The sequence below is a fragment of the Cariama cristata genome, unplaced genomic scaffold (assembly GCF_000690535.1).
Source record: "Cariama cristata isolate BGI_N322 unplaced genomic scaffold, ASM69053v1 scaffold23130, whole genome shotgun sequence".
NCBI classification, from domain to species: domain Eukaryota; kingdom Metazoa; phylum Chordata; class Aves; order Cariamiformes; family Cariamidae; genus Cariama; species Cariama cristata.
The window spans coordinates 1-22,103 of NW_009593265.1; the positions used below are offsets into that span (position 1 = coordinate 1).

The 22,103-nt window shown below is 36.1% G+C and overlaps 1 protein-coding gene across 1 annotated transcript; it reads left to right on the forward strand.

The window, feature by feature from the left end:
- The first annotated feature begins 10,936 nt into the window (after window positions 1-10,936).
- RELL1 (RELT-like 1) lies at window positions 10,937-21,667 on the forward strand. Its single transcript, XM_009709775.1, has 6 exons — window positions 10,937-11,153; window positions 13,012-13,083; window positions 14,347-14,404; window positions 16,857-17,096; window positions 17,729-17,916; window positions 21,431-21,667. The coding sequence occupies exons 1-5, from the start codon at window positions 11,048-11,050 to the stop codon at window positions 17,907-17,909; spliced, it is 657 nt and encodes a 218-aa protein (XP_009708077.1). The 5' UTR covers window positions 10,937-11,047; the 3' UTR covers window positions 17,910-17,916; window positions 21,431-21,667.
- Window positions 21,668-22,103: the final 436 nt, after the last annotated feature.

Consider the following 22,103-nt stretch of genomic DNA (forward strand, 5'->3'; position numbering starts at 1 on the left):
GGCTCCTGAGTCCCGCTCGGGCGGGCTGGGAGAACCGGTGCGCTCTGCTTTCCCCCTGCGAGTGCCTTCAGCGTTAAAACGGTTCTTAATGTCCCGACAGCCCCTGCCTCAGACTATAATTTAGTCAGGTGTGGCCATAAGTTCTTGAAAAAAAAAAAAAAAAACAAACACAAACCCCTAGTGAACTATACAAATTCGAGTCTGGTAGTTCCTCCTTTAAACTGGAATTGTTTGGCTCTCAAGATAGAAGTGTATCAAGTAATTGCTTCTACTTCACCATCTGTTGTGAGATTAAACTTGGTTTAGCGTTTAGGTTTTGGAAATTTAGTTGACTAACTCTTGAGGTCTCTCAAGAACGCTCACGCATGTATGAATGCTGGAAGAAGTTAGTTTTAAATGACATTTTCTTTGTTTATATTTAGCCCCAGATGTTATGGTACTAATAAAGTGAAACTGATTTTGTTGCCTGTGTGGTCTGAAGTGGGTTTTTTGTGTGTTGTCTATGCTTCTCAAACATTTGTGTTTAAGCTGGTGCTCGTTTGTACCTGGTGTGATTTTCAGCTTGATGAGCTTTATTACCTTTCAGTGGTATGGTGTTGATAAGAGTGTACCAGCTTGCTTGAGAGTAAACTTTAAACTTAGTGAAAACGGTTAACATAGACATACTTATTAGTGTAAAATTAAGTAATAGATGTTTCTAGTCTTTCTATACTTACTTTTGTTCATCTGTAGTTATTACTTGGTGCAGGCCAGCTTGATCAGAAGGGATTGAGATGTCTACCACCTGCTATTTGTTTTTCAAAAGCAAGAGGAATGGAAGGCTTCTTATCCAGTCCATCCTTCTTTTCGAGAGAGTGGAAAGAAATAAGTACTGGCACAACTGGGGCCAGTAAAATGGTGCTAAAGATACTAGCATTATCAGACTTTTTAAAATTTTTTAGCTAATTGATTTCACTGAAGGAGTTTAAGATTTGTGTTGACTGGTGGGTAGGCCCTAATTATTATTCTTTTTTTCTTTCAGATTTTGTATGCAGAGGTAAGAGGAGGAGAGAAATTGTGGGTTTTTGGTCTCGTCTTGATCCTGACCATCTTTTTTTTTTCTCTCTCTCAGTTGCTTTAGTGTAAAATATTTTTTAACAGATAGAAAATTAATTCACTCTTTGATGGTTGTTACTTCGGAATACTACTGTGTGTTTCTGCATGCCAAGTTTATTTTACAGTTTACCTACTACTGGCATCTTGAAGGGAGTGTAAACAGAGGTTTTAGTAAACCAGAGGATGTATATACATAGGCTTATGCTGACTTTTCACACGTGTTTATACTCAGGATTCCTTTATTGAGCTTGAAGGCAGTTATGCTGGAGGACTGTTAGTATGCCATGCGCATTGGTAGGATTTAGTAACCATAGCAGTAGCTGAGTCTAGTGTATCTAGATGATTAGGATTGTACTTACGAGAGCTAAAAGTTGGCAAGTCTAGCAGGAAATGCGAAAGCTGTGAAAGAATTTTCTCCTTCCTCTGAGTTTGCGAAATGCTTTATGTTAATTTATCTGCTGTATCTTCACACAGGAGATATACTGGTTTTGGTTAAAATTGATTTTTGGCTCATCTAAACTAGTGTGGATGTTAGTTTGCTTAAATCATTGATATGATATGATTGGTAGCATTAATTTAATGCTGCTCACTAGATGCAGCTGGCATTTGTAAATTTACCCGTTATATGGAATACTTTTAAATATCAGTTGTGTCCAGAAAGGATTTTTTTTTTTTAAACGGCCACACTGGTGAAGTGTGGTTTATTGAATGTGTGTGGTAGCTGCATGGAGTGCATATTTTATTTGAAAACTAAAATTTGAGGAAAAGTTTTCCAACAGAAATGCAACTGCAAAGCATCAAATCTATGTATTTTTGCAGTAGGAGCTATGTGCTGCACAAGTAGTGACCCAAGCAATTACACCATAGGCACTGCAATTTAAACACTGAAACATGAGCTTTTTGCCTCTGTATATGTTTCTGCAGCATTACCAACTGCATATTGTGTCACACACAAGGGATGGACGAGTCTCTGTTGCTGCCCTTCATATTGTGATTTTTCCCTTTCTCAACAGGACAAAACTGGTCTAGATACTCTTCTCTCCATTGTTTTTCTCAACGAATTCTTAATAATGTCAGATGCCTTCGTGGTGTGATTGTTTGGACTGACTGGGTGACTGACAAGATGATTTACTAGGTTTGGTCTTCATTTTTGGTTCCTAACAAGCTCTATCTGGGAGTGTAGAAATTGCGATGATTTAAAATTGTTGAGGGTTTTGTGCGTTATACAGTAATACTTTTAGCTGTAGTTTCTTTGCTGTTAATAGGACCTATCCTCACATGGACGGTATCTCCGCTCTGAACCCCCACTCCACCCCACCCCGAGGCGTTCAGGGAGGCCTGCCTAAAGCTTTTTGCACACAGCTTGCTGAAAGTGTTCATAGGGCATGTAATTCAGAAATAAACAGGGATTAGGAAAGAACTCATCAGGGTGGAGACTTACCTCTCAGAGTGCAGGTTAGAAAGCTCTCTTTTCAGACCTGCAAAGTTTGCCCGCAATCACAATTTTTGTGATGACTTCAGTGAGCCAAAGGCTCTGTCTCTAATTTAAGGACTTTTATGAGGTTCCGGCTTGAGGTTCTATGAAAGACATGCAGTTTTATGATTTTGAATACAATGTTGGGTAGTAAGGATGCTGTTAGGTATTATATTCAGATAGGTCATCCTTGAGATTTGCTGCACGCATCTTACTATTAGTATTCTCAGAGTAGGTGCAGTTAGAACAAGCTTTAAAAGAAACATGGTTGATCCTTTGAGATACAGCTTTTGACGAATCTAATAAAGGTTTTGAGGTCTGTTCTTAACAAACCTTAAACAACCTTACTTAACCTCTAAGGCAATTGGCAGTATTGTTACTAGTCGTCAGTATGTTCTTTCATCATGTGGCTTCCTTTTTCTCATCAGATTTCCTGCTTATTTCACTTCTGGCTGTAGGTTCCGATTACTACAAGGAAGCTAGAAGTTAAGTGGAATTTACAAACTTGTTGAATGTTCTTCTTCGATGATAGGTGTTTTTCCTTTGTTATTCAGTTTACGCATATTCCCGAAAGTATGATTTCCTTGAACAATAGATGAAGCAAGTGGTAGGTAGTAGGTTTTCGGTCACTTAAGTGTTTTTTGCTCTAGAAAATAAACATTTTTTTTAACCTTTTCTTTGCTACCTTTTCTAGTTTGCCCGGTCTCTTCTGTAGCTACCACCTTACTAGCAAGGCAGAGAAGCCCAAACATTTCTGAAATATCTTTGTGTGTGTTTTGGGCAGTGATATATTTTGACTTGTGATTGAAATTACTTTTTATTTCATCTGCTTAGTTCTGCAAAGTCAATTTGAATGTAGTGTCCAGAATAGATAAATACTATTTAAATTAGATAACTCTTAGAAAGTATATTTAATTTGAAGTCACAGCAAACTGTTCTAGCTAAATTTACTATCTTCAAAATAACTAAAACACTGTATTATATCAGCACATAATTACCATCAGAGTTATAAACAAATTCACTGCTAGGCACTTGGATTAAGAATCTGAAAAAATGAAATTAGATTTTGATAACAGAAACCCTCTGCTGCAGCTCTAGCAGAATGCATTATTTTATATCCAAATAAGTTGAATGTACTGAATGAAAGTGAATAGCTGATTTAGAGCTGCTTTCTTTTGAGAAAATAGCCACCACTTCTGAAATACCAAGGGATGTAAGCTGGCCATTTTTGGCATTTAACTGATTTCACTAAAACTGCATTACCTTAGTAAGTTTTTAAAAATAGTTTTCTTAAATTCTTGGGAGTGAGGCATTTAGTGTGTATTTAGGAAATTGAGCTAATAAACAATTTTTTTATTTTTATGCCTGAATTTAAGAGTGTATAATTTAGAATCAAAAAAGTTTTATTTTAAATGACACTTAAAATGAATGCTTTAAATCAAAGCATACATCCATCCACCTTAGATGTCTGGCCTGGAGGTAGGAAGTGTCGTTATAGTTTAATGCAGTTCAAAGTATACTTCCTCTAGAGCCAGGAGAGGATGAGGCCGTAGATATGATCATCAGGTGCCTTTTGCTTCTAGGGTGAACTGAGGTCGCAGCTGTCAGATCATTCCTCCTTGTGACATTGCCAACTCAAGCAGTCCTTTGATTACACCCTTTAAGCAGTGTGTAGGTCCACATGGTGAATTGAACTAGAAGTGATCCAGGTATGAAAGAAAGAAAAAGAAAGAAAGAAAGAAAAAAACCCAACAAAAACACACACAAAAAACCCCCAAAGCAAAACAACAACAAAAAAAACTGCAGAAAAACACCCAAGCAAACAAATTCTGACTAAATTATTTTGAACCATAAGTGATGGTTCCACAGATGGATGCACTGGCACATTAATGGTGAGGAGGAGGAGAAATGCATAAGCTCATGTTGCTGCTGAGGCATGTTTTCCAGCTATGCTTAGCTGAGATGTTTGAGCAGATCGTATTCTGTATCTGAATATTTCATTTGTCTTGTGCTTAAATAGGTTGTACATTGATTGTATTTAATTTCTTTAAATATTAATTAAGGCCAAGTTTGTTTCTGTATACTGTGAGATTGATAACTACATTTCATTTCTGTGCCTGACAGCTGGAAATACAATCATGTAATTCCTTGAACTTTATGGAGAAGATAGTGAATGTGTACATACTTATTTTTAGCAGGTAGACTGCTAGAACAAGCAAATTCATAAAATATAAAGAAAGTTCTTTAAAAGGCATGCCATAAGAAATAAATGGCATGGGCGTAATGGGCAAAATGCAGAGTAATCAAATAGAATTCTTCATCAGTACAGCCGTGACGATTACATTATATTGTTCGTGGGCTGCTTTCTGTAAATTAAACAATACAACTGGCATGTGCTTGAAGTAATCAACTAGATGTAGATTATACTTAAGTTTAGTATAGGAAATTTAGAAAAATAAATATAATGCATTATTTTAATGATGAATTTTATACTGCTTGTATAACAACTAAATAGGTTTGATATTTGTTACAAAAAGGATTTATTTTTCAAGAATCTGAGTTGTTCTTTAAGCAATATTTAATATTTCTAGAGATTTCTCATATACTTTATGGAACATTTGAGAATTGTCTATTTAGATCAATACGAAAGGCAAAGCTTTGAGATAACTAGACTTGTATTGCGGAGGTCCTAGTGATGACGCCAAGTATGAAGTCTTTTCAAGTACATGCAGCTAAAACCAAAGGAAAGAGTAATTCTGTAACTCGGTGCAAGCAGAATCTGATATTGTGGTAGTAGATACTAAAGGAGGAATTGTTCTGATGCTCTGTTTGCAGCGAGGAAGAAAATAGGTGTGTAGGGTAAGCTATTGCCTTTGCAGGATCTTTAGACATGCTTGGCAGATAGTTGTCTCGGTACAGTTAATCCTGCTTTCTGATGGTGGGGTGAAGTGGGATGACCTCTCTCAGGTGCTCCTGTCTCTGTTTTCTGTGAGTTTATAAAACCTTAAAGGGAAAGAAGGTTTGTTACAGAGCAAAACCTTTGCTTACGTGGACTGCTCCAGCTTCATTCTTATCACAGCCTTCAAGACATTGTAGTCTTGGAATATTTTTGTGATCATACATTGTTTTACTAATATGGAGGGAATACAGTATTTAACTAGAATGTTAATAGATAGGTAGAGGCCATGTGAAAATTGCAATTTAATGAAGAGTGAAATATTTTTCATTAATGTGCTAATTTTTTTCCTCTTACATTCTGTTTCCTAAAGATGCAGTAAAATTTTCTTGAGCCATTGCTGAGATGAAAGAACACTATCTTTGTGTCAGAGTAGTAAGGATTAGAACCAGTGTAAAAGACTTACCTGAGGTTGACTGTCCTTATATTTTACTTTTTAGGTAAGGATTAAGTAAGGGCAGACAATAGTCAAGTTCCATACCTAGCATATTAATTTTTAAGCAAACGAGTACCTGGGATCTGAATTAGTAGCATGAATGCAATCTGTGATCTGCACCTTAAACATCACTTTAGATGTGCTGAATATTGCTCCTAAATCTTCTTGTTAAGAACATATCTTCAAGTAATTTTGATATATAGACTCGTATAGAATGACAGATGTATAAAAATGCCAGAACAGCAGAACACGGAAGCAGATTAATTTCAATATGAATTCAGTTGAGTCAAGGAAGATTGCTATGCCCTGAACTTGTCATTAAAAACCATTGTGAAGCAACATCATACATCATGAGAATGAGGTAGACTATCAACAGTCTGTTAATAAGCATAATACGCCTCTGGGGAAAAAGAATAGGGAACATACAATGAATGATGTAGCTATGACTTGGGACATAAAATATATTGCTCATTAGCTAGGCAAGCCTTGTTTTTTTCATTGTCATAACTGCTGAGGTTTTTGAGGGCAGACTTCCTGATATGTGTAGGGTGTTTGATAATGAAAGCTGAGTGCTTTGCTCTGTGTATAAGGTTACACAGCACCAAGTATGTGATTCAGCTGATTAATTTCTCCTGGGATATTTCTGGTTTGCTTTTGGTGAATTTTTACATCTCGGAACATAAAATGAGTGGCATCAAGTAGTTTGCGGACTTTGTGTAAATTCTGTATTTATATAGAAATATTATTGATGTTTTGCTAGTAATAAGCAAAATACCTTGCGAAGTTTGTATCTTGTTGAATTGTAATGGGAAAATTAGATTTATGTTTTTTAGATGTCTAAGGGCAATTGAAGAAAAATCATGTAGGCTTATCTATATAGACCGGTGTGTTGGGGTATCTGTGTTAATGCATTTATATTTCCCAACCTAGTTCAAAAGCTCTTTAAATCTCAATCCAGTTAGTGGACTAATCTATGTTACAGAGTATTCAGTTGATAAATTGAGTTTTTCAACATTTTTCTGTTAGGAAAAAACGTGCCAGTATAGGCACAGTTCTGGCATTTTTTGATCATCTTTTAATTCTCTTTTAACTTGTATAGGGTGCATCTGTCCTTTGAGAATTTGTCTAGATTGTCATCACCTTTTGACTGCAGATTAGACTGCAGCTGACGAGGTTTTCTCGTTGGTGTTTCAGGTGGCAATCCACAAGCAGAAGTACTAAATTAAATCAAAATGGATTATGTGGGTAGAAAAAGAGAAACCAAGAAATTCAAACCGTGGTTCTTACCATGCAGGCATTGACAGGTGATACATATTAGGTATCCTGGGAATATCAACCTGAGTAGTTTCTGATGGTTTGCTTTTTTGGAGCGTGGGGATGGTGTTTAGTGATTGCTCAGCAATGATCTGTCCTGAAAATGCGATTTAGGTCTGTCACTGGAGCTGCTTGTGAACTTGAGATTGGCTCAGGTTTATATACAATTTTTTCTTGTTTGCCGTGAACATTTAATAGTATTTGGGATCCATTTTCCCATTTCCTTTGTATAATTGTTTTCTTCTGTTGATTGTATGCAGCTTTGTAAATCAGCTTTGTATTTTAAATTGCATGTATGTTTTCAGTGGTGTGTCAAGCTGATGGGGTTTCAAGTTGATCGTTGAAAAATAATTATGTAGGATGTTACACTGTTTTTTTTACACTAATTAACCCTCCTGCCCTTATTTTTGGAGCATACTCTGAGACTATGGCTACATGTTACTACAGTTACTTTAGGAGAGCTTGTTCTAGATGTATTCGTCTGTCCTTGCTCATGGTTGCTTATTCCCCCACCTCAATTTAGTCAGTCTCTTGGTTGTCTTGATAGAGCAGTTTACCAAACCACAGATTATACTGATTCAGTAAAATGGTTGCTTAAAAACTGAAGACTTTTTGAGGCTTTTTTTTCTTAAACCCTGGTCAGGTTTTCGGGGCTATAGTCTGTCAGGAGCACAGACAGTGGGGGAGCAGGGGAAGGGACCTGTTAAAGCCACTTTGCATCTGGAGAAATTGTAACGATCTGTAACGTGGGAGAGTCTCAAGCATGGGCCTTAAGCCATGCAATAAGGCCCACTTGCTTTCTGTGTTTGAAGTGGGAATTGCCTACCATGGCTATGGCAGAAATACTAAGAGGTGTGATTTATTTGGGCAATGCGTGCCACTTGCCACAAAGAGAGGTAGAAAACCTAAAATGTTGAGTCAGATTCATTTTGTGGCCCTTCAACCTCATTAGCTTGACTAGTAAGTGGCTGTTAATGACTTAGAAATAGTGTTGTAGATCTTTCTCATTCATTCTTAAAATGGATAATGAGCAGCAAAATCCAAAACATCTGCTTATTTTTGTCTTATGAACCTGAAGGGTGCTTATTTATTAATACCCTTCTGAGCTTGTGATGTATACTGCTTAAGTTGGATTTCCTAGATTCTGAGATGTTGTAGTCATTAGAATAATACTTCTCTGGTGTGTTGGCTCTGTGTGATTAATTGGGGGACTTTATAGCCGTTGCTACCTGAAGAGTTAGCAAAAAAACCCAAACCAAACCTATTTTGGTGTATTAAACGTGAATTATAAATTCTTAGAAAGCAAAAAACCTGTAAGATCAGTTTTCTCAGTTATATGATTGTGTCCATTACCCTTTCCTGTCTTTGTTTTCACACTACACGGAAACAAATTGCAGCCTTAGTGTTAAATTATATATATTGTTCAATTGTTAAAGGCATAAGTTAAAGCTTCTAAAGGTTACTTATCTAGTAAATTCTGCATACAATTATCTGTAGGATTGCTGGCCTCTCTTAGAAATGAATAGCTTTCTCTTGGTTTTGGGAGCAACCTAGACCGTCCAGCTTTGTGCAAAGCAAACATCCTGAGATTTTGTTTTAACATTTAGCCTTGTGATCTATTCTGTTTGTTTGCATTTCTTTCCATTTTTCTGCATTTCTACTATTTTCTAAAACATTAGTTTAGAGAAATGCTTAATACATATGTTTTCTTTTTGCTAATTGGGGTTTTATCAATTGTTATTTCAAAGAAGTTCCAGTGTTGTTTTCATTTTGAGTAAGTCTTGTGTATTACTTGCTACTGAACTGACAATTCAAGACTGTCCTGAAAAAATCAGAAATAATTGAAAAACAAAAGGTTTAGTGTTTTGATATAAATAAAACCAAAGTAAATACCTAACTGCAGTCTTAAAAATCTTTTCTTAGCTATCTGACACCTTATTGGTATTTTTCAAATACAACTTAGTTATACAGCCAATGCAGTAGAGGTGTTTGTGGAATAATGGTCTTTTGGCAATTTTCTGGAGGCTTCCATTTTTTTAAAAAAATTTTTTTAAAGGGAAGGATTTGATCTGGATGTTTCTGTTGACAAAGTGTTACTGTCATGTAAATGGTTTTCTGATGAGTCTTCACTCCTTCAACCAGTTTGATTAATGGAATGATTGTGAATTGTCTTGTCTGTTTTAGTACATGTAGATGGAAAGTACCTTGAAATAGTGTTTGATTTAGCATTGGAACAGGCTCCCTAGGGAGGTGGTCGAGTCATCGTCCCTGGAGATGTTCAAAAAACGTTTAGATGTGGCACTTCAAGACATGGTTTAGTGGACAGGGTGGCATCAGGTGTACGGTTGGACTTGATGATCTTTGAGGTCTCTTCCAACCATAATGATTCTATGATTTTATTTTTTGCAGGTTTTTTTTGTTGTCATTCTTTCCTACTCCAAAAAATTATTTTCAGCTGAAGTAAAGGAGAAGAATAAAGGGTAGAAATGCAGCAATATTTTTGCATGTTGGAAGAGTAGTATTTAAATCTTTATTATATGGGGTGGGGAGTGTGTATAAACTCTAGAGGCTCAGAAGGAATTTTGAGTATGCAAACGTGTATTTTTTGATTTAGCTGAACAGTTGAGCTTGTATACTTTTTATATATGAGAAGGTACTGAGATTTTAACTTACCTGTATGTATTGGCCGTAAAAGTGGGCAAATATTGAAACAGGTTACCTGGAAATAATGTGATATGTCCATCCTTCAGATGGAGATTACCTGAGCAACCTGATCTAATCAGAGCTGTTTTTAGCAGTGTTTGGACTAATGGACTTCAGAGGTCCTTTCTAATGTAAACATTCTATACTTTTAGTAGTTCAAAAGCCCAATCTATAACATGGAATATACATCTGTTTAAATTCAGAGCTTAATTGAAACAAAAATGTTTAATTGTGGTATAGAGTTAGTGTGCCTATGCTGCAACTTAAATTCTTTGCAAACAAAAAGAAAAGCCTCTTTCCCATTCTGTTTCAAGTTTAAATACAAAATCATTTCCAAATCTTAAGCAAAGAATGAGCCCACCTTATGCTGATGAGTAGAGGGTAAATGTTCGTTCTTTTGTGCTGTGAAATCCCAGTGTTAAGAAAAAAATCAAAGCTACTTCTCTCACACCTGATATTTTTTCTTTGCAGGGGTCAATGCTAAATCCTGTACTTACTCTCATATTAGGGAAGGATCCACCATTTTTTGAGCAATTTTGCATGAACTTAGGACCGGAGGAATGGTATGGCATTTTCCTCACTGATGAGAACAAGGAGCAATGGTGGTGTTACTCTTCTGTGAGATATATGAGCCCTCTTGTTGAGATTACAATTCTATCAGGCTAGAATATTGTTTGTTCTTCACTGTTATTTTGAAGAAATACCGTGTGGGGTTTGTGTGTGTTAGATGTTTTGTAATTGTTTTATGAAGAGGGAATATCTACTGTTACAGGTATCAGTTCTTAGCTGGTAGAGTATGTGTTGCTCATTCAAGTCATCAGAGAAGGTACATCATGTTGACGCTATGGGGATCTAGTCATGCTTGTAATTTTCTAAATGCCTTGAAGTGATTTACAGTGTATAGTAATAACTGTGTTTATTCGTTTATGTAGATAATGGAGAGTTTCTTCAGGCTTTGTCAAGCTATGTCTTACAGACAACTACTTTGACAACTAAAACTGATGGCAATGATGGCAAGGCTGAACACCTAGAGTATATTGCCTTTGCATTGGTTCCCGTTTTCTTCATCATGGGTCTCTTGGGGATTCTCATCTGTCACATCCTTAAGAAAAAAGGATATCGTTGTACAACAGAGGCTGAACAAGTAGAAGAAGAAAAACTTGATGAAAAAATAGGTAACCAACAAGTCTAATAAACAGCTTCCTATTTCTGTACATTGCACCTACTATGGAGTAATTTGTGAGACTTCTGTCATTTCTCTGTCTATATTTGACATCAAAACAATAGTAAGAAAAATATTTTTATTACTCTTATGTCTGTTGGGTTTTGATCTTTGCTAGTCAAAACTAGGAGTGTTCCAATTTCCCATGCAAGTCTTCTAATGTCAATTAAGAGTTTACAGAGGGATCAAAGTAACCAGTGTATTTGTTTTCCACTATACACTGCAATCGGAGGCACCAGATTGCTTTTCTGCATTCCACATGCTGTTAGTAACAAATATTATTATACATAATTCTGTCTGAGGAATGACAAAAAGCTGCCATTTAAAGCCTAAAATCTTAGTTTCGTGTTTAGCAATCTTAATTTGATCCTGTTGTGCTGTTATTCTCATCTCCTCTCTCATTATAAAACTGAGCCTTTGGGCTGACTGTCTACATTCTGTTTTATGTAATGTGTGCTGCTTATAATTTTTTCTTAAAAACACCTTTGTTTTTGTTCTAGTATTTGTTCGTTTGCACTCTTGTTTTTATGGTTGCTTATTTCCACCTACTCTTAACTGAAAAAAACCCAAACCAAAACAAAAAACCCAGCCCAAGAAAATAGTGTTATCTCTTGGGGAAGGGCTATAGTAACCCAGTACAGCATTTGGTTAAGCAAATACAAGTGCCAAGTCACTTGTAAATATTTTGGACCTCTTCCTTTCTCCCAAGTAATTATTGTCAATAGGTTCATAATAAATGCAAATTATAATGGGTTTGTGGTAACGGTAGAGCCATGTGGTGCAGTAATGATGTGTCAGTATGTTCTTAAGCAGTTACTGCCTGGAGCACGTACACGGTGAGTGGGACTCTCTGATCTGTTAGTTCACCTGAGCAGTAATAGCAAGGTGAAGGGTAATGAAAGAGGGACAACTTTTAGGTCTTAGTTTGGGGAAGTACCTGTGTCTATGTTGCATTGCAAAGTTGCAGGTATTAGGTGAGTAGAGAGATGGGGAAGCCCCTAATTTACTACTAAAAGACAAATTTAGGGTCTTACCTATCAAACTTGCCTCAATCTTCTGATTTTTTTTTTTATTTTCATAAAGCTAGTCATAACAATTATTAGGGAAGGGCAGAGCTGTGCTGCTTCATTTGTTCTGTTTCTCTCCGTGATCTTTCTCTGCCTTCTGAGGTTATTCTGGGGAAGCTTCCAGTATTGTTAAAGGGTGCAATTGATTCCAAAAGTATTAAGTGTAGTCATAAGGTTTCTTTCTTAAATCCCGTGCTCCTGTAGTTATATGAGAATTCTTTCTAATTAAAAAAATAAAATGCTATGTCCTTGTAGTTGTGGTGAAAAGCTTAAATTGAATGCCTTTTATACTAGAAGCCAATAAATTTATTTTAGAATAGTGACTTGAGACAGTTTAATGATTTTTTTTCCTGTTTTTTTTCCTCCATATTGTTAGGATTAGAAATATTGTTTTCTTGTTTGTGTCCTCCTTACTAGCTAGAGAAGGAATTTTAACACATGCCTGTGAAAATATTGAGTTTATTCAAGTCTTAGATGAATATGTTAGAGCTGATGTGTAGATTCCATAAACCTGTGTTTGTATTTTTTCCTGAATAAGGACTGAAAAGACTTATCTAAACTTTCCCTCCAAAGTGATAATAGATCTTGTCTTTTTTTATGTAACTTCTGGTGTGTGATTGTTTTTGTTTTGGCTTGAGTTTTTTGTTTGTACTTTTTTTTTGTTTGTACTTACTTATTTTAAAATAACTCAACTCTTCATTCAGATGGCGAAGATATTGACAACATATTTATTTCCTTGCACAGAAATGAATGAAACTATACATGAGAATAGTGACACTGTGGGACAAATTGTTAACTACATTATGAAAAATGAAGGTATAGTATTGTGATATTGAAGTTACAAATCTTTGTGATGGTGTTCTATAACAAATATGTGTTTTCAGATATTCTGAAGTATGACATGTTTGTGTGTTTTCATTTAATAACCATTTTGTACATACTTAACTCTTTGAGATTGGCTGCAGAAGGCAATAACTTTAAACAAAATAGGGGTGTCTTTCACTTACCTGAAAATTATTTTGTATGGTAAGTTTGGTTCATGCATTTCTTGATATTTTAACTATTTGGGTGTTTGATATTTTTGGTTCATCTTTTTGTTTTGTTTGTGAAGTAAAAGTTCAAGGTTGCTTTCTTAATGGCAATGTTTAAATCATGTGGAAATTTTTGTTTTGACCAGATTAAACTTTTTGTCTTGCAGCTGTTGTATGATGAAAGGTTTGTGCGTAACTGAGACAATAGGGTAGACTAGCACTATCGTTGAATTTTGGACATGGTATCTTCATGCTTGTTGTGTGCAAAGTAAAGGATAAAGAAGATATGACTGAAAAAATAAAATCATAGTTAAGCAGCCCATGGAATGCTTGGTTAGTTGAGAACGTATTTGCCCAGTAGAAGAAACATTTAGGAGACTGCATGTTTTTATGGTAGAAGAACCTTTAGCCTTTTAATTTTACATTTGCATAAGTCAGAGTTCTCCTAAGCATTGAACTGGCTTTGAGTTATTTCTGAATAAACACTAGTCCTCTGGAAAAGTTGTATTTTTGGATTGGCTTGTGGTTTGGGGTTTGTTTGTTTTTCCTTAATAACTGTCAGGGCTTTGAGCTTGTCTGTTTTTCCTCGAGGTTGGGATTAGGTACCCCATGTGGTTTTTTTCTAATGTGAGCGATCAGTAGTTCGTGGCTGATAATTAACTTGCATTTTGTAGGGTTCATTTAAAGTGGTGTTTTTAATGTGGAGTTGCTTTATACATGTGAGGTGATGATACTCCTGTAGTCAAATGGATGTTTTAAAATTTTCGAAGATCTTGTTTTGGAGTGTTGTGCAGGTGGCTATGTTATATGGCTTGTATTGGGGCAGAGCTTTGAGTGCAATATGAACTGTAATTTTAGTAGCTCATGTTAAGAAAATCCCATAGAATTATATTAATTTTTTTTTGCATAATTTTCTCTCATGTCTTTTTGGAGATATACATAACACAGTTGTCTGTGAAATTTCTTTGAGGACCTTTAATTTTGCTGTTTGTTTTTTCTGAAGTTGGAGCCATACACTTTTGAAGAATTCTATTTATTCTCATTGCAGCAAATGCTGATGTGTTAAAGGCCATGGTAGCAGATAGCAGTGTCTTTGAACCTGAAAGGTAATTACTCATCTTTTTAATGCATGTTTCCTGAGGCAACTAAAAACATACCCTCTCAAAGGATTTTATTTCTTGAGCACTTTTAAGACTACATCACTTCCTTGAGTTATCAGCTAAGAGGATACTACTTTGATTTCCTTGTGGTGTCTCTGAGTCACTAAATTTTAATGTATGCCCTGGGCTAGTAACTGGCTCTTCTGGTTATGTGTTCTAGGTGTGTGTGGTATGGATTTACTGCTTTCTGAGCTAAAGATTTACAGAGGCTGCAAATACTTGTTTACTTTAGGGTGAGGTTACTTACAAGTTGGCTTAGTCCAAAGCCACTCTGACTTGAAAGAACAGAAGCAGCACTCATTTCATTGGTATGGATGCTAACTTAAAATAGACATATCTTTCTCTGTCTCCTTCTGGTTTACTTTTTTCTTTGTAATTGTGGTAATATACATTCACTGACCTACCTCTTATTTTTTTCACCACACACCTACTTAGAGAATTATGTAGAGAAAGTAGTTCAGCCCTTGAGTTGCAGATGCATCATTTGTATAAAAGTACTTATACGTAAGTACCTTTAAACTGTATTTATACTACTCAAAATACTCTTCATATGTAACCCTGTGTTCATATTCAAGGCAGAGAAGAGGAAGGTTCAGGTAGTACTGTCACTAATAAAGAAGTGGGAGTGCATAGTTTTAGCAAAACAGAGTTGAGTATGGAGCTGTTTATCACCTGTTTTAATGGTGAGAGGCTTGGTTATTGAAGAAAAAAATGGAATTTATGAGAGGAGTTCTCAAGTATAGGAATTTTTAAAAAAACTTCTATAGTGTAGCAGAAATACTTGTTTGAATTTTAAGTCAATCTTTTTGCCTAGGCATCTGTGGTGTTATTGGGAGTTTTAAACTATTGTTTCAGAGGTGAATTAAAATACAAAAAGTAAAGGGAACAGAAAAATGATTGTTTGCTCTTACGTAATTTCTGACAGATAGTCCTAAAGCTTTATAACTCAAGTGTGAATCCACTGTATTCCTTTCTAAGTTCAGTGCACTATGAAATGCTTCCTAATGTAATGACGAAGTAAAATCTGCACGTCTGTCACTTAAAGCCATTAGTACCTGTCTTTGCTTCAGATACTGAACAGATTTTATTTCCCTTAATAACGTTCTCTTACTTATTTGAAGACCATTAAATGTCTCCTGTCAATACTTTTTGTTTTGAAAATAAGCATCCAAGTAACTCCAGTCTTTTATACTCCTGTTATTTCCACTGTGAAATTTGTCCTTTTTAAGCAACAACATCATAATGATTCATGTTCAGCTTGTGATCTTCACCTTCTTTTTCTGAAGAATGATCACCTGGCTAGTTGCTTTTTAACCTAGGTTTGTAAAGCTTTTCTGCTAAAGCACTGAAATTTGTGTTGTCCTTACAGCAATACATCCAGTATTTTTAATAAGACTGATGTATGTGTGAATGTCTTTCACACACGTGCTCTCCTCTGATTGTCCTAATTTCTCATCTTGTCCTCTACAGTTACTATGGGTGACCCAAAGTTTATGGGCACTTTAGCTGTTCTTCTATTCCATTATCCAAGGGACTGTTTAAAACACTGAATATCATCAGGACCAGGATAACCATGTTTAGTATGTCTTTCCAGTTTCATAATAAGCTACTAATGTATAACTTTCTGGTATGTCTTTTTATTTTTTAAACAAGGTATGCTACCTTGCACTACAGTAATTTCACCTTTAATGCACTGAGCTCTACCTTGCTTTACGAGAATGTGTTGCAAGATAGCGTCAAAATTGATGCTGAAGTCCAAAAAAGTACATCTTCTGGTTTCTATCTATGCTATCTGCTTTTATGTTTTAGAAGAAAATTAAATTGATTTGGTTAGATATTCTCAATAAATGCCTTTTGGTGGTTGTACTGCTTTTTCTTTCTTTCTAGATACTTTAAAAAAAGGTTTTCTGAAGCTTAAGCTGAATGATCTGTTGATTCCTTTTCTCCTCATGGTAGACAATTTTGCCTCTTTGCAGTATTGTGGGACTATGCTGTTCTTCTGTGAGTCTTAGAGATACTGTAACAATTCTGAAGTACTTTCTGTAGTTCTCCAGCTATGCATTTAGTCAGCTAATTAGATATCTTCATCAGTGTAAGTTCATGTAACCTGTTCTCTTCTGTTTTAGCCTGATTTTTTTTTTTCATTTCCTTGCCCTTTGTGTTAAGTTACCTTATCCGCATGACTGCAGCTGAATTAATTTATGGAAGTGATTTTGACTGAAAATATGATATCAGAGGGAACCTTATACCAGACATCCTCACAAATAAACAGTCCCTGAAAAAAAAACTAGCTATTCACTAGATATAACAGAAGGTTGTATTTTATAATTTTTTTTTCTTTTTAAGAAACAGGATTTTATAGTAAACATCAAATTTCCTTTATACTTTTTCCTTACAGCCCTTTATCTCCTACCTCTCCTGGGAGTCCAACGAGTCCAGGTTCTCCTTTGTCACCTGGTGCTGTTCCGTTTAAACACAGCTGCAAAGGCCATCACTTCCATACTGTTGGAGGAGTAGTAGAAAAGGATGTTTGTACTCGTTGTAGCCACAAACGATGGTACCTTATAAAGCCAGCTCACAAATCTAAAGAGCATAGAAGAAGTCGTCTTGGAGAAGTTACAGTCCTTTCTGTGGGAAGGTAAAACTTAGGTCATTTTATTGTATACTTTTCTTAGGGATGCTATAGTGGCCCATGTTGTATCGCATATTCATCGATTCTGCTCTTTTTGTAGCATCAGTGATTTTTTTTTTTGTAACCCTGTTTCTACTAGACTTCTGGAAGAAGTAAATGTGATTTTTTTTTTTTTAAGACCTGTGTAAATAGATGGAGATTTACTGTGGGTATAAATCCAAAGCTATTGCTGTATAGGTACTGGCTAAAAAGAAACAAGGATTGCTCTGTTTCTGAATTTGATATTTTTCAAGTGTGAGCTGTAGAAACCACTTAATTCTGTTCCGTTATTTTTAATTCCTAGCTTATGTTGTAGTTGTCTTAGAAAATCACTGTTCTAAGTAGTGGTATGCAATGTGTGAGTTCTGCTTTAAAACACAATTCCCTGAGAAAGTGCGATTCAGCAGTAGTGAGTATTAAAAGTACATGTAGGTCATAGGAAGGATGATTGCTCTGAAGTGAAGCTGGGTCTGTCTGGATGTCTGCTCTGTCTGTGTCTTGGGACCTGAAAATGCCTTCCTGTCCATACACTGGGTACTGAGAACAATCTAACTAATCTCTGGGGAAATACAACTGAATCTTTCTTTTTCTTACCTCAGATTTAGAGTCACAAAAGTGGAGCACAAATCGAATTCCAAAGAGCGGAAAAGCTTGATGTCTGTTACTGGTGTGGAGAGTATCAATGGTGATATGCCTGCCACACCTGCGAAACGGGAAGGGAGTGAAGCACCTGCCACGCCTGTGAAACAGGAGATGCAAGAGAGGAGAAGCTCAGAGTAAACTGCAGGTATCAAACATTGGGAACTCATATTGAAAGTGGTATGTTGTGAAATAAGTGAAGGTAATCAGTAAAGAGAAATGAAGTTGAAAATGTATCAGTTCTGTGTGAAAACTCATCTTTCAATTTTGGAAGTTTCTACAAAAGTCTGCAAAAATTATATGTGATGACTGAGTTAATAATAAATTGATAAAGGCTAAATTATCCACCAAATTCTTATCTGTTTATTTAGACTTTGTAATTAGAGTAGATGTTGAAATAAAAACTACTTTGTGGAGGTGACATCACTGGTCCAAAGAATAAAACATCTGCATGTTAATTTTTGGCAATAAATGATGGTTCAAATTTGGTGGCAATGTGCTTACTACCCAAAAGAAACAAATGCTGCTGACAGCTGCATCACTGGAATAACTGTAGTGCTTCTTCCTTATGCTTGATGCCCTGTACTGTGTGCTTGTATAAGGTGACTGCTTACTAGATACTTCTCTGATAGATCAGTGGAGCCTTGGCTAATAAGAATGGAGACACATGAAAATGCTCATATCACAGGGATCTATGGTAGGTTACTAAGCCAGGAAGTTGGAGTTTTCTTGCGAGTCGTTAAACATAAGTGAATTTCTTGAGGTACACCATTAAGCATGTCAAAAATGTGTCCGGCATGGTATTGGAATGCACCCGACTACTATTTTTTTTTTAACAGTTAAGAATGTTGGGGAAAAAACCCCTGTAAGTTAATATGGTTTGCTTCTAACTGTTGACACACTGATTGATAATCTGAAGGGGAAAAGTGATTTTACACAAATGTGATTCAAAATACAGATCTTTACCTTTGGGGAAGAAAGGAGTTCTGGAGTGACAAGATAGAGGCCCTGGATTTGAAGAAAGTGAACAAAGTACACAGTGCCAAACTTTCTGTATGCTGAGAGAGAGAAGATAAAGTCATGTTGTGTCAGCTCAGTCCAGTTTCAAACTCTCAGTAACTTCAAATATGAGGGAAATGCACAAATGAAGATTGTATGTGTTTAAAAATGTAACAAGACCCAAACCCCCTTGTGTGTCTTGAGGTTAAATTCTGAAAGGCCAAGGTGCGAGATGTGGCCTCTTCTTTATATCCGTTGTTTATTCATTAAGAAAACATTCTGTAATTGTATCAATTTAGAAAGGAAGACAAAGTAGAGAGCTGGTATGCAATGGGATACTTCCTCCCAACCTTTACTGGCAGCACAGGTATGACTGTTGAACTAAGCAGAGTGTAGTTGTTTGGTCTCTGTGCCTCATTAAATTATACCTAATTTTTTGGAACCGTTGCCATAGAGGAAGAAAAGCTTGGAGATATGGTATGCTTCCAAATGTTTAAAAAGCTCTGGAGGGTAATGAAGTAAATGGTTCTTTTTGCTCAGTGGGTAAGAAGGTGAACAGTAGGCAAATATTCAAGGAGGTGGAATTCAGGTTTCAAAAATTAAGAAGTTGGAATAAGCTGTTGTATCTTTATTGCTGGACATTTGTAAGACCAGACTGAACAAATGCTTGTCAAAGCCAGTGTAAATACAGCTGGCCCTGCCTTGGAGGTGGGTCATAGACTGTGAGGATGGTTGGGTTTTTTTGTTTTGCTTTTTGCTCTGAGGCAAATTTTGGCGAATCATAGCTTTCTAGTGGCTCTTGTCTTATTGCTGCTCTGTAATCTGTGAAGGATCTACAGATGTCAGTGACAGACAAACTTTACTCTTATTTTCTGATTCAGAATTATGCCTTGGTGCCCAGGGTTGGTTTTTTTTTTGTTGTTGGTATGCTTTCCCTTTCCTTTCTTCCCTTTTAAAAAATCAATAGTAGCTAAATGCAATAGGAGATAACCTCTTCCTTCACTGACTACATTGGCATTTTCATGCCCATCTAATTGTTTTGTCACAGGAGTAAAAAAAGTCACAGGAGTAACTCTTTTTTCTTTTCTATATCTCTAACAGTAAGCATGATCAGACTATTCATAATATGATTTTTGACTTAAAGGCAGACTAGTTATCTTCTCGTTAAAGATTAGAAATAGAAAGAAAAGGGTATCTATTTAAAAAAAAATCTTTTGAAATCACTCTAAAAATGTTTTGTAGTCCAGTTTTCTTTCTAATTTTTTCTTTCCTCTCCTGAATACAAAAGCTGTTCCCTGTAATTACCTAAAGGTTGTTCTCTAAATTTAAACCATTACTACTTTAATCTAAAAATAAGCTGTACTCTAGAGAGATATGATAGTATAGCTATAAAAAAAAAATTAAATGTCCATGTATGGCAACTTTTTGTTGTAGAATCTCCCTTAGGATTAAAGTATTGCCCTTTCTGAAAACAAATGTTCTAATAGCAGAGAAATGGCTCCATGGAATCTCTTGTAAAGGTCTCTCCAGTCCAAGTATTTTGTAAATCATCTGGGAAACTAGCCAGGCCCCTTTGATGTGCACTACAGCAAATAAACAGATCTTGTCTGAAAGACTATGATACTGTTCCCTAGCATGGTTCTAGATCAGTTTTTGTCCACTGCCATGAAAAGCTGGTCACATATAAACAGGTAGTAGTTAGACCTTTACTTCAATTACTTATTTCAGACTTCTAATAAATTATTATAGCTTATTTTACTGAAACTGAGCAGCATTTAAGACTTCTGTGTCTCCAGCCAGTCAATTTATGATAAAAAGCATATAGTTTTGAAGAAATTGGCTCAGATCTTCAGAGGCAGAGGAGGAAGGCGGTCCCAAATGTGTGTTTGACTGCTGCCAGAAGAGGTTTGTTCTGGCATTTGGAGGCAGTGGATTTGTGCTTTGTGACCTGATTTTTAACTGCTGTTACTGAGAGTTCCTGTATGAGATGGAATCCTGAGTTGGGCAGTACCTGCATGACATAATATTGCTGGTTGCTTGTGTTCACTGCTACTCTCGTTCAGGGTTTTTTTCCCCTAAACTGACATGTTGTTAGTATTTCCTTGAAGCGACATCTACAGTGTTTCAGCTTATCCTAGTGTCTCGCTGGCTGCAACGTTTGAAGTTGTAGCATGTCTTCTCCATGTCTCCACAGTCTGTGTTCTGGCTAGACTCCATTTCATCAGTTAAGTTTATTTAAAGTATGCTTAGTGGCGCATAAAAATGTAGTAGGTATACAGCTTGAAGTAAAAAATTTGAGTTAAGCTCTTGCGTATCCATTGTAAGCTACTGGGTAAACAGAAACTTAAGGTGCTGATGCACTGAAGCTACGTAACATTTTCCATTCCTAGTATCCTTTTCAAAGTTGTATGTGCTTCTCATTGTGATGTGATTTGCCACTTTGTCCATGTGTTTGTCCATCCTTTTCATGAGTACCAGCTGAATTTTTAGTTCTTCTCCTTTACGATTTCACATGCTAAACTTGCAATGCACGGCAACCACTTCATGTGATTGTGGCACTTTTTCCATTTCAGAGCATCTACTAACTTTTTAATGGGCATGTTCATCCTAAAACTAATATGGCTATTTAGGCTTATTTTTAGAATTGTTTTCTTCTCTTGCAGGTGGAACTTTTAGAAGAAGCTTGTCTACTAGCACTTTGGAGAAAACTGAAAACTCCCAAGAGATGCATACTATTTAAGGAAAAGTATTTATGGCACTGTAGCATTTTACAAGTTCTGTGATGGCACCCATGCAAGGTTAAACACTTAATGGTTTTTCACTAGTAAAATCAGTGAGATTTAGACACTTAAATACTGTTGAGCTGGGTGGACCTCATACTAAATGTTGGGCTTCATCTTGGAAAGAAAAAATACATACCTTCCCTGTCCAAAAATTTGTAGAAGCCTTATCAAATAATCTTAATTTTTTTGTACTTAGACAAGCATTTTTAATGAGCTCAATATTACAAGTAATAAGATTACCCTGTACATAAACTGTGTTCACCCCTCTGGTCCATCTGGATTTTTCCCCTCTGTTCCCCCCCAGAATTGACAAGTGTTTGCTGAAGATAAAACCCAGCCTTTGGAAAATGAAAATATTCTTTTATCTAACTGCTAGTAGCCAAGCAAAACATGCAAGGAAATAATTATGTCAGCCAAAATCTGCACGTGTGCCTTTAGTACATAAGCCCTCAGACTCTGTAAAGGGTACTTGACAGTACAGAGTGGTTCAGCTATATGCAGATGTTAAACTAAACTAAATTGTTGTCTTCAATCCCTTGCCTTCCACTCACTT